We start from the raw sequence: 13,074 nt of genomic DNA on the forward strand, positions 1-13,074 counted from the left end.
CCAAAACGCTATCTGAATCATCAAAATGAATGTTTTTGGAAAATCGTGTGAAGGGTACTACATTTTATGATTCTTTTTCATTGATTTGTTTGTGTCTGAGTGTAATTTAAAAAGAATAATAGTGCTTGGAAGCAAAAGAAAAAGGTGATTTTGGTTCACACGTCATGCATGAAAGCAAGGCTTTCTCCCAAAGTCTGCTAATATCAGGGCTCGAAATGTGTAGACATTCAGGACACCAGAAGGCCAAGTGTGCAGGATAAAGGTCCTTACGTGACTCGGGAAGGGCGGAGAGCCGGGGATGGGGAACGCTGGGGTGCGTCCTGTGGACAGGCGCAGGTGGAAGGCCAGTCTGCAAACGCCTCCCCCAGGCCTGGGAGGGAAGGACGCCCACTCGCCCCCTCTGCAGGCCAGCAGGGGCCGTGCAGGTGGCGTTACAGGGGCTGGGATCCAACCTCGCCGAGCCCCCCGCCCAGGAAGTTGCCTTGGTGTCAGGGCTTGTGTCTGCAGTGCTCCTGTGTCTTTTAACAGGAGGCAAGAAGAAGGACGAGGTGAGACAGGGGTCTCCAGGCGGGCCCAGGTCGGGTGGGAAGGTGGAACGGTTCCCAGTGAGACGGGCCAGGTGGGGCCTGGGCGGAGAAAGGTCAAAACTTGTCTCCTCCATACCAAATTCAAAAGAAGAGAAAATGACTGGCTGTCACGCAAACTAAAAATCGACTCATAAGATCCTTGCTTTCTCCCAGTTTCAGGAAATAAACCCAGGAAATTGGGGAGAAGAGATGTCTATTGCTTTTAAGTGACCTGGTTTCTTTCTGTTTGGGGAGATTTCAAAGTCAGTGTATGTCAGCTGTCTGTTTTAAAACAGCTTTATTTTGCACTCCTCTGCATTTCTTTATTGTTTCCCATTTATATGCCAAAAAATTCAAAATAAAGATACACATTTTTAGAACCACATCTCTTTAAGTCAAAAAAAATGTTTTTGAGTTTTCACATAAATGTTTTTGAATTGAACTTTTCATATAAATGGGACAGATCTTTTATAGAGTTGACATCAATCATTCCAATTACAGTTTACTATTATAGATGAGGCCTAATTTTGCCTTTTTTGTGATTTCATTTAAAATCGAGAGTATTTAAAACTGAGAGTATTTTGTGTTTTACCTAACAAATGCCCCTGGTAGGATGAGTGTGAAAGAAAGGGACTAACAAGGCTTCTACGATGGGGGACACACGTACACCCACGGCTGATTCGTGTCAACATGTGGCAAAGACCACCGCAATGTTGTAAAGTAATTAGCCTCCAATTAAAATAAATAGACAATTTTTTTAAAATAAAAAGGGCTGTTACAGAAGCACGCCACGAAATTCTTCAAAAATCTCCCGGAACCTGAGTAACTTTGACACTGTCGTCCCGCGGGGCCAGTGAGCGTTCCTCTGCTGCTGCCGTCCGAGCCGGGGCCTGTCTGCAGTCTGACCTCACAGGGCGGCTCGCAGGCCAGGTGAGGCCCCAGGACAGGTCAGACCTGCCCACAGGGCTTTCGCCTTTACTTATAAGATTTTTAAAACTAAGTAACCGGTTTTATCAAGATGAGAGACCTGAGTATCCTGAGGACGCTGTCCCTGTGGACCGGCCCTGGGGAGGTGGCGCAGCAGACACTGGGCAGACTGGTCACACGGCCCCGTGTGGCTCCTGCCACCCACCAGCGAGGGCGCCTCCCCCGCCCGGGGGCTGCAGAGAGACTGGCCGGCTCTGGGTCCTCATCCGCATCACTTCCGGTGGACCTGATCCCTGAGAACAGGCATCTGAGGCTGTGCTGGACGCCTGCCTGGCCATCCGCTGCCCCTGTCGAGGGGCCAATGAGACAGCTCCCTGCCTGAGCCCAGGGTGGGCGGCTGCACAGACTCAGGGCCCGTCACTGACGGGGCCCTCCTGTCGCAGAGAAGATGCCCTACTTTAAATGTCTCACTCATCAGAACTACTTATCAAGCCCTCGAATTTCTTTACAGAAGAGAGAGAGGATAAACAACAACAACAAATACAAAAGAGAGAGGACGACGGGACACAGAGGAGATGCTTTAAAGATGTCCATCGGAGTAATTAAGTGACACAGCACAGCTTCAGTCAACAGATTAAACCACTTCTATTCCCGCTACACCCTGCGTCAGGGTCCCGGTTTTGTAAACAGGAGGAAAATCACAGCAAGGGTGACATGTCCTGCAGAGGATGAATCAGAGGCAAGGCGAGGAGGCAGCCTCTGCCCCGTTTGTGATGTGCGGATCAGAGGATTCTCCTGATACAGGCCGTGATGCATGGAGAGGACCTCTCCTGTGCTGGTGGGGCTCCCGACCTGGGGAGGTGTGAGCTGCAGTGGCCCTTCTGGGGCCGGATGGTCGAGAGGAAGTCAGAGTACTCAGGCCTTACGCCTTAGATTCACAAAAGCCACAGAAACCTCTTCTGTCCGTACTGAGAGAGGCTAGTTCCAGGAAATCCAGGAGTTTGTGAGTGGTCCTGATTTTTTTTTTTTTTAAGACTTTTGCCTGAATTTTGCAAAACATAAACGTGGTTTAAAGATTTTATTATGATTTTTCCATATACCTTCTTAAATGTCTACACAGGACCAATTTCTTCAGCCAGATAATAATATGAACTACCCCGAATTACTTTCTCTTGATATGGATTAAATCCCAAGGCAATTCAAGATCACAGATAAGGCAAAGGATCACGAATATTTTCGTTGGGAACAGACAGAGATTCTAAGATGATGCGTTCACTATTTCCTGTCTCAGAGTGTTTTTACCCATGGTACCTTTGGACTAGAGAGAAAAAAAATGAAGAAGCTAGTATTTTATTTATCAGAAACTTACAGCTCTAACCACAGGCCTGTAAAACAGACCTGGTGGAGCGTCGGTGACAACTGGCTGGACGCAGGGAGGACCTCTGGCTGGGGTGGCCTCACCCAGGCGCCGGAGCCCCAGCCTTGGGGGGAGTTTCCATGGAAACCCAGTCGCGCTCTGCTGCCGTTTCCAAAGCCAAGCTGTGCGGCACAAGCGGCCCGCCGGTTCCATCCTCCGGGGTATGGGTGGTCACACACGGCCTCCCTTCGCGGAGGAAACGCGCCCCTCCCGGCAGAAGCCCATCGAGCTTCTGTGCGTTGATCGTGCAGCAGCCTGAGCTGCTGCCGGGGCTGATCCGCCGGAAGCGGACTCCTTTTGTTACGCGAATGGCCGCTTACCCATTCACCAACTTCAGAAAACAGTGTATTTTTAAACGCTGGGATGTATTAAAGCGAGGAAATCTGTATGCAAATCTCAGAGTTTGTAAAAGCCTTAAAGTCTTGAGCAGTAACACAAAAATGAGCTCCGCAGCGCTGTTAGAGAAAGAATAATGAGTCCCCATCCCGGAATGCCTCCTGCACCTCAGAAGCTCTCCCTGAAGAAGAAAACGCCAAACCACCGCCCTGCGGAGAACCAGGGCGGGCTGTTTCTGGGGTGGGTGACCGTGAGTGTGAATTCGCAGCCCCCACGGCCCGTCTTCTTCCCCCAGGTGAGGGTGTGACCGCGGAGGGCTTAGCTTCTCCACATTCGCACAGCCCACAGCAGCAGGCCAGGTATTGGATCTCATCTACCTAACTTGAAACCCTGAAAATAAAACAACAAACCTTTCCAGAAAGCCAGGCCGCTTTCCGGAAATGTTTTTTCTTTTTTGACACTGTGAAAGCTCTGAAAATGACCCAACTCCACATTTTCTCTGTTTTCATGGTGACAAAGGGTGTTTTAAATACATCTTTTTTTCAAATGACACTTTCATAAATGGTTTAAATGCACAAAAACTACTCCAAACTCCTCTTCTCTTTTTTATAATTAGTAAAGATCTTGTTTTCATTTGCAGTCTTGCTTGTGACGCCTCGATTAAACCGGAGCAGGGTGTGTCAACCTCCTCTCGCCTCTACCAAAAACAGTCATTAAAAATTTCTGCTTGTGTTTAACTGAATATATTTTAAATAAATTTGCACTGAACTTAGGAAGAGTTGAAGGGTTTCTTTGCCCACAAAGCAAGGCCACGTGTACATGATTGGCTGGCAGGAAACGTCTCTGTTTCTTGATACATTTTCAAAACAGAGCCGTGCATGGAGAGCTGCTTTTCTTAGGATGATTTTTATTGCTTCAAAATTTCCTCCCTCTGGGGTTGGGGAGGTCTCTCCACATGAGGTGCCATTTGGGAAATCAGCTAGTTCAATTCAGTCACTCACGTTATTGACCGAATAGTCTTGTGATCAGACTTGAAGTTCATGCACAGCTGTTAGTCTGGCGACAGTCAGGTCTACAGTCTGATCCGCGTGTTGCTTTTGATGAAAGTACAGCATCCTTCAGCCTCCGACTCCAGTTTTTACACCCTGACTCCACTTACACACGTCGATGACGTCTCCCCCACGTTTGCCTTCCCCGCAGTGCAGGCGGTCAATTAAACTTTCATCCTTCAGAGGACACACCAGCCCTGTGCTCGAGGTCGGTGACTGTGCCCCTTTCCCCAGGACTAGATGAGAATTAGGCAGTTCCTAAACATCCACAACGGACTGGACATCTACGTGTCAAGATATGACATTCACACCCCTGGACTCAGCCCGGGTCTGTGTGGGCCCGTCACACATGCCCTGACACGCTCACTGACCTTGAGAAAGTCTGTCTGTAAGCAAGTAATTTGCTGGCCTTGGCCCAACAGCCAATACCCAGGTGTCTTTCAGCGCAGAGAGCAAGCTGAAATCACCCAGAAAGCATTTACCCTTATTGACTGTTTTATATTCGTGATCTGTGTCCCTGCCAGGAATTCAGATGCTCACTGAGTGTGGATGTTGGCACAGGGCCCCCTCCAAGAGTCCCTCCTGGGCAGTCACACCGTTATCATTTCATCCTTGCTTCTTGAGAGCTAACACTTCGTAAAAAGAAAAGATATGTTTCCCTCTTTTGTCCTTTATTCTCAACCTCCTGGCGGGTACAAATGCAGCTGACGTAGCTGGAGCCAAAGCGTCTTTGCAGGACAGCTGGTTCCCGCGATGGTGGATTCAAGGCAGTCCGCAGAGGCAGGACTCAGGGAACTCTCTTCACACACAGCGTCTGCCACGGGCGCAGCTCTGATGTGGCAGAGAGACTGCAGGGAGCTCCCGGGAAGGTTTAAGCACAGGCCCCTAGGCGTCCGGACCCCTCTCATGATCTCAGTTGACTTGACCTGCGGACCAAGAGACCTTGGTGCCAAAGCAGAGCTCCCTGAGTGCCCACGGAGGGTCTGAAAGAACCCTGGTCCCACTCCCTGGCCTAGCACGGGGGTGCCTGCACCAGGCCCTGCAGTCGATCAGGGGCAGGGCTGGGAGGGGGTCAGTGTGGCCGGGCCCTTGTAACGTGCGGTTTTGAGTTTAGACACAGACCAGTCTTGGGCCAGTGTGTGTGCCTGTTCATGTAAAAATTCTCACATCATGCGTGGAAGGTGCAGCAACTCGCCAGCTGTGACTGGCCCACCGAGCTTGAATAAGAGACGGGGTGGGCACGTAGGGCGTGTGGAGGTGGGGAGACTGCAGGCTGAATATCTGGGGACCAAGGTGTTTCCCCGAGACCTCCGGCCCCCGGGGGCACCGCCGTGCGCAGAGGGAGGCGGGGTCTGGCCGAGCCTGGAGGAGACGGGGATGGGTCTGCTCCATGCGCCCGGGGACCCTCCAGCTCTGCCCCGCCTCCTTCACCAAAGGAGGCTCAGCACTTAAGAGCCTCAGAAACTAGATGAATAAGGAAGCTACTTGTTCAGGAGATTGAAGCTTTCCAGTGACCCCTGTGTGTGTCTGTGATTGCAGGTGCCCCACGCCTGGCTGCGACGGCTCCGGGCACATCACGGGCAACTACGCTTCCCACCGCAGGTACGTGCCTCGGCTCGAGACCACCCCCGCCATGGCCTCTCAGCTCAGGCTCCACACGTGCTCAGGTGGCTCCACGGGGGCCTCGGGCTCGAGACCCTCCCCCATGCCCTCTCAGCTCAGGCTCCACACGTGCTCAGGTGGCTCCATCGGGGAACTGAGGGTCTAGAGACCCTCGACCACAAAGCAGGCTGACCCCAGCCAGTGGCGCCTTCACTCAGAACACCAGCTCTCGGGCCCCTCGGACGCCCCTGTCCCTCCGGCAATGGTGCCACCAGCTCCATCTGCAGGAATCCTTTCTCGTCATGCAGGAGCACGCCCTTCTAAATTGACAAAGGATGAGAAGAAGAGCCAGGATATTATAAGCTCCCTGAGAACAGCCCCTGAGAGGCAAGCTTGCTAATCCCACTGAGAGCTGATCTCCTAAATATTGAGATTAGAGCCACAAAGCTGTTTGGTTATTATAAGCAGGGATCAGCAGAGCTGAGCACACAGAAATGCTTGACCTCACAAATCCGGGCCCGCCGGTCCCCGAAGGCAGGGACTTCTAAGGGCAGCGTGGAGATTCCGTCGTCCGAGATGATGGGGACTCCAGGCCGCTCACACGCCCTAAACAGTTTATGAACCTCCATTCTATACCAGGAGCCTCCCAGGTGGCCAGGGTAAAGAGTCTGCCTGCAATGCAGGAGACACAGATTTGATCCCTGGGTCAGGAAGATCCCCTGGAGAAGGAAATGGCCACCCACTCCAGTATTCTTGCCTGGAGAATCCCATGGACGGAGGAGCCTGGAGGGCTGCAGTTCGTGGGGTCCCAGAGAGTCAGATATGACCTGGCAACTAAACCGCGACAGCAGCACCCCCACAGCAGGCCCTGTGTCAGGAGCGCAGGGACAGACTTTCAATACAACGTCTGCGCAAAGAAGGGTGTAGACCCGAGGCCCTGAGCAGGAATGCCTTGTCGAGTGCAGTCGGGATCAACAAGCCCGGTCAGGACAAGAGCCGGTCTGAACGGAGACCCTTGACACAGAGCCTCCCACGGAGGCGCAGAGCTGCCCCCAACAGATGGGCAGGCGACACAGCTGTCAGCTTGCCGTTCTCTGAGATCAGATCATAGATTGGGCAGTGGGTGAGCCCTTCAGTTTCCCCCACAAAAACTGAAGGGGAAGGACAAAGAAGAGACAGAGAGGGAGGAGTCAGGAGAGTTGGGGGTCACCCCGAGGCCCGTCGGCTGCAAACCAGCAGACTGGGCCATGGGGGGCAGGGTGGGGCCACGCCGTGTGGCTGCAAAGTGACCAGGTCCTGGGGCTCCGGTCAGGGCCGCCCCCCGCCGGCTGGCTGGGCTTGGCTCGGGACACAGCTCGCCAGGGAGGCTCTTTCCTCGTTAGGGTCCTGCTGCAAGTCGCATGCTTCTGTGTCCACTTCCCATCCATTTGGGAGCATCCTTTAAACAGCGCGGGTCTGGGGATGCAGGGGTTAGGAAGCCCCAGTAAGAGAACCGAATGATGGCCAGACTTCACACTCGCTCGATGGAAACACCTCAGTCTCTGTCTGGGGCTGTCACCTGGCGCTGTGGACGTTTGGGGTCTGACCCTCCTTTGCCCTGGGACCACCCCGTGCACCGCCGGGTGTTGGGGAGCAGCGCCAGCCCACCCACTCATTGTCTTGGCACCCCCTCCCCATTCTTGACGACTGGGCGTCTCCAAACACACCCGATGTTCCCGGGGCCACTGCCACGCACCTCAGGGTCCAGAGGAGTCTCGCCAGGTCATCTTGCTGGGTTTACCAGGCCGCCAGAGCCAGCTGCTGCATCGTAAATGCAGAGCAGAGTGAATACCTCCAGAAGGGATCTCCGCAGCAGCCTCACTGCTTTAGGGAACATGAAGTGAAATCAGATCAAGCTCAAGTTCAGTATCTAAGCCAAGCACACTCTGCGCTACTCTTGATTTTAAGTTAGACTGTATCTCAGCCCTCACGAGGCCACAGCTCCCAGTACCGAGCAACGCCTGCAAACTAAAAGCGAACCTTTCCTGGTCATTTCATGTCCACCTGTCTGCTTTTCTACTTTTTTTCTTTTTGGTTTGGCATGACGTAAATGTATTCAATTTAATTTTAAACATGTGTATGCATTCACTTACATAGAACAGGGTTAGTTAGGATAGTGTAAACTTGTGAGTAAAATGTAATTAAAGCTTGACTTGAAGCCCTTCTCTAGGGCTGGAGTTAACAGTACCAGGACTAGTCCACAGAGCTGAGAAATAAATTTGACTTGGTTCTCAGCGCACTTGTGGGCTATACGCAGCCCTGCGGGGTGGCATGTTCCACAGCATTGTTTATCGGAGAAATACGCTCCGTGTGTGCAAGTCAGAGCGGGCTCGAGCCATTGGCTGGGAGGAGGGGCCTGCGTGACACTCCTGTGCACACTGGACGCCAGAGAGGGACAGAGGCCCAGTGACCCTCAGAGGCCACAAGTACACGTAGAAACATGCCTTTTGGGGCGTCCCTGGGGGCTCAGCTGGTAAAGAATCCGCCTGCAGTGTGGGAGACTTGAGTTCGATTCCTGGGTTGGGAAGATCCCCTGAAGAAGGGAAAGACTAGCCGCTCCAGTATCCTGGCCCAGAGAATCGCACGGACTGCATGGTCTATGGGGTCGCAAAGAGTCGGACACGACTGGACGACTGTCACATCCTGGGAACACGAGGTGGTGCCCCTACTTGCGAACCTTGGGGAAATTCCTCCCAGGGAGCAGACCCTCACTCAGCCTTATTCTAAACCCTGCCAAGATTCCAGCCTGGCACAGGCACCTCAGAGATAAGGCGGATTCGGTGGATCCGGGCCACTGATTCAAATGCTGTGAACACACTAACCATCATCTGAGCCTTCAGCAAGCTGTAGTTATCTTGTAGTATCAAAGATCACAGGGCAGCATAACAGATGTAACAATAATGGAAAAGCTTAAAATATTGCGAGAGTTTTTTAAAATATGACACAGAGACATGAAGTGAGAGATGCTATTGGCAAAATGGAGCCTATAGACTTGTTAGATCGACCGCAACCTTTGACTCATGAAACACGCAAGGTCCGCAAAGCACACCACGAAGAGATGTGCGTGCCCCTCCCTGGGCTCCAGGGAGGAGAGGACTGACCCTCGAGCCCCCCGATGCCCCCACCAGAGGCAGGTGAGGTGCTGGGCTCCAGGGAGGAGAGGACTGACCCTCGGGCCCCCCGACGCCCCCAACCAGAGGCAGGTCGTCTGCTTTCGGACATCACCTCTCCCCAGGGCTGTGTCCTGGACGCTGCCCCGGGAACCAGGAAACGTGCCCCCCGCCATCCTCAGAGCACCCTGAGCAGCGGAAGGATCATGTCTGTCTCCGCTGGAGGAAACAGGCTCTGAGTGCTTAGCTGTAGGAAGCAGGACTTGGCTAAGAGGCCACCGCCGATGTCCCGGCTGGTCGTGGACGGACTGCCCCTGGACGGCCTGAGACACTCCCTCGGGGAAAGGCAGGGCTGCCCTCCCGCCCGACACAGGCTGTGACTCGCCTGCGCTCTTGTTGCGGTTGGGATGGTGGTGTGACTTGCTGTCTCCAGCACTTCTGAAGCTTTCTTAAGCTTACTGTAATCAATAGTATTGGCCATCTCTGATGTCCTATCAAAAAAACACAACCCATCGTCAGAAGCTCTGTCTCCTCTGACATCGGCGGAGAGACCTCGCTCTGCAGACGGAGGAGCTCAGGCCACGTCCCAAGTATCCAGTCTTCGAACCACAGCCACGAGAGCCCTTTCTTCAGTTCTCCGGCAGAGGCGCTGTTTCCAGGCACCGCCTTCTCTCCCTGGCCCCGCTCCAGGCTGGCTCCTTTCGGCCGTCTCCAGATGCCTCGGCACAGCAGCGTCTCTGGGAGGCCCTCCCCGCAGGCTCCCCAACACCCCCCCAACCCAGGACTACAGCCTTGTGGCCTGGAGCACGCGCAGCGGGAGCCTGAGTCCCCGGGACCCTCCCGCCTTGGCAGCGGCACCCCACAGGCTCCAGGCTGTCCACCAGGACGGCACTGCAGGAACCCGTCCCCGGACCCTCCCGTCTGTGCCGAGAGCATTTCCATGAATCGCTGCACTCTCCTCCAGGGCTGCTCTGACCCTCGGGGCGTGAACACAGGGCGCAGGGACCCGGCACCCCGCGAGGTCTGGTCCTGGTCCCCAGGCACCTTCGCTCCGCTCTTTCACAACAAGGACACAACCTGCCCTCCCTGGGGACGGGGCAGCACAGGGCTGAGATGCGCCACTTGGTCCCCTGAGCTTGGGGAGACCAAGTTGGAGCCCCACGTCCTCCCTGCCCCGAGGTGGACCTGTCCCCCGGTCCCGGGCAGGTGGGGGAACCAGCCTGAGGAAGCGCAGACACCAGCAGGAGTGAGAGCCCCCTTCAAGGCTCCCCGGTACCAGCACAGATCAGGACTGGCAACCTTCTGGGGGGCACTGGCCCCATCTAGAGGCTCTCACGTGGGCCACAAAGCTCTACATGCAGACAGCCACACACACAGCTTCTCAAGGACAAGGGCCAGCATGCAGGACCATCACTCAGACACAGCAGCACCCCTTCCTACCCATAGGCTGGCCTCGCTGAGCCTGGCAGAGCCTCGGAGAAACTTGCCAAGGCTGGGAGAGCCTGGGACAGCTGGCTGTGGACTCTCCCGCCTTGGACATGATGCCAGGATTCCAGTCCAGCCCCTGTATCAGAGCCAAGTTTTCCTCGGAGTCAGGGTCAGGTCCAGACTGAGCTCCCTGTGGCACCACTTGCTCTGCTTTGGTTCTGTTCCAGTTTCTCTTCACTCCCAGCCCCATCTTGGCAGGCGGGGGCCCAGAGCCACGCTTCGCCCTGAAGTTCAGGGTGGAGGAGGGAAGGCAGGACAAGAGGGAGGCAGGCAGGACGGGCCGACACCGATCAGCCCCAGGGCGCAGGTCTGGGCTTCAGACCAACCTCTGCCGGGAGGCGCGGCTTCCCAGAGAGGAGCCAGGCAGCTGCACAAGCGCGGGACATGGCTAGGGAGACGGAGGTGATGGGGCGAGGGGCTGAGGACCAGCGTGCTCGGGGGACGCAGCCCCGACAAAGTCAGGAAGAGGGTCAGAGCGGCACACCCTCCCAGACCCCGCCGGGCCCCGCCGCCAGCCCCTTGGGCAGCTCCAGAGACCGCCCGGGGCCCGGTTCTCTGGTTCCTTACAAAGATTCCCTGTCATTCTATATAATTTCACACCGAATAGCCTGGTATTAGCTACTGCTGAACAGGAAAGAAAAATCATACAGACATTCCAGCTGGAAAATTTCCTTTAGATAATGGGAGCTGTTAGTTCTCCAAATTCCAAAAGTAAATAAAATCAGCTTGGTCAGTTTGCACTGCATCTTCCAAAGGTGCCATGGGAAGTCGTACATCAGGTAAATGGGGCCGGACGGCAGGTGCACACCCCTCCCAGGTTGGGGGGCTCTGTGATGCGTCTGCAGGCACGGCTGCAGAAAGGAAGAGGGGCCTGTGTGTCTCCGCACTGTAGCCCCTCTGTTCTGAGAACACCCCACCACCACAAGCCAGTCCCGCCTCTCCTTGGGCTCCGGACCGCACAGGGGCCAGTTCCCCCCACCAGGTTCTGGGTGCCCTTCTGGGAGACCTGCAGTGTCTGAAGTCCCCAAGGTTCTCCTGTGCCCGAATGGGCCCTCCCCCAGGACTTTGTCTTCACGCCAAGGAGCACCAGTTTCCAGAGGAAATTGGGTCAAAGCACCATCAACGGTGAAAGGAGCTCGAGGGTAAAGGTGCAGGCCAGCTTCTGAAGTCACCTGTCTCCTTAGCCTTTCAGGTTGCCCAAGAGCCAAGAAGAGCGGCATCAGGATAGCACAGAGCAAAGAGGACAAGGAGGACCAGGAGCCCATCAGGTGCGCCGGCTGGGGGCGGGGCGGGGGGCTGCCGGCTGGGGCAGGTCAGGCTCCGAGCGGCTGGACGAGGGCGAGGTCACAGCTTCGAGAGCAGAACCACGCACAGCACCCTCCGAGGGACAGACGAGGTGACAGCCGAATGTCCATCCATCTGGGGTGTACAACCGGTTACAAGGAACGTCCCTCTACCACTCACGGGGAGAAAGAGTTAATTTACTGGGTGTATTTGCATACATACTGAGCGTATTTACATACACTGTCAGATTCATGAGTGCCTATGACGTTATTAACCACAACACCCAGCATACGGCTGAGTCTCCCGCTTATGCAAGTCATTCCGCTGTCGGTCCTCTGCTTCTTGCTAAGGAGGATGGAGATCATCGGGGGTACAAGGCCAGCCCCCACCCTCTCCGTGCAGGCAATGGCCCTGAACCTCTTCCCAGTGAGCCTCAAAAACCTGTGATATAAATCCAATGCCACTTTCCTGAAATTTTAATCTCACTCAGTGTCTTTGGAGAAAATTTTTGATGAAAACAAACCAAAAAATTCAATTAAAAGCGTGCCTGTGGTTTGGCTGTAAGTCCCGGCGCTTTGCATAACCCGTTACAGAGAGGTCTCAGAAGCACTGCTTGATTAGGCTGTTGCTGAACTTTAGCTCCAGTTGGTGAGCTTCCCATTTATTACAAAAATAAAAAAGTGCTCCTGGAGTACCTTGTAACTAAACCACCTCTGCTGCTCACACCCCTGTCTGGCTTGAGGGGAATCCTGTGGTCTAGAAAACACGGCCAAACAAATAGGTGTTCTCCAGCTCCTGAGAAGAACAGGAGCTGAGAAGCTGAGAAGAACAGGTTTATAAAATAATCTTTTTTTTTTTTTTTTTGTTAAAATAATCTTTAAAAAAGAATCCCAAAGTCAATTTCCCATTGAGTTTGCACATCTCCTGCCGAAGGCTGAGACCCTGTCTCAAAGCGGTGCCTCTCAGACAGACACCCGCACCCCAGCTGCTCCAACAAACGAGTTCTTTTCCTCCCGCGGTGTGAGCATCCCTCCCCAAGCCGGGATGCTCTGCTCCAGGAAAGCTTCTTGGACCTTCCCTGGACCAGTTTCCCGGAGGGTGAACTACCTCACGGCTCCACTAGGTGGTGCCTTTGAGTGGTTTTGTTTTGTTTTAATCCCACCGGAACCGGAGTAGAAGATGCTGGGTTTTCCCTCGTGTCAGGTTACTTTGACTCGGCTGTGGGGCCACCGGGCACCTGGGGGCGAGACAGTCAC

General features: G+C 54.3%; 1 protein-coding gene across 14 annotated transcripts in view; it reads left to right on the top strand.

The window, feature by feature from the left end:
* MYT1L (myelin transcription factor 1 like) overlaps window positions 1–13,074 on the top strand; it is a 378,916-nt gene that overhangs the window by 337,800 nt on the left and 28,042 nt on the right. For all 14 annotated transcript variants that reach the window (XM_044940559.2, XM_044940561.2, XM_044940566.2 and 11 more), the window contains 2 exons: window positions 5,835–5,897; window positions 11,719–11,802. In XM_044940559.2, the coding sequence (XP_044796494.1) occupies window positions 5,835–5,897; window positions 11,719–11,802 (147 nt within the window). The remainder of the gene's footprint in view (window positions 1–5,834; window positions 5,898–11,718; window positions 11,803–13,074) is intronic.

The sequence above is a fragment of the Bubalus bubalis genome, chromosome 3, assembly GCF_019923935.1.
Source record: "Bubalus bubalis isolate 160015118507 breed Murrah chromosome 3, NDDB_SH_1, whole genome shotgun sequence".
Classification (NCBI taxonomy): domain Eukaryota; kingdom Metazoa; phylum Chordata; class Mammalia; order Artiodactyla; family Bovidae; genus Bubalus; species Bubalus bubalis.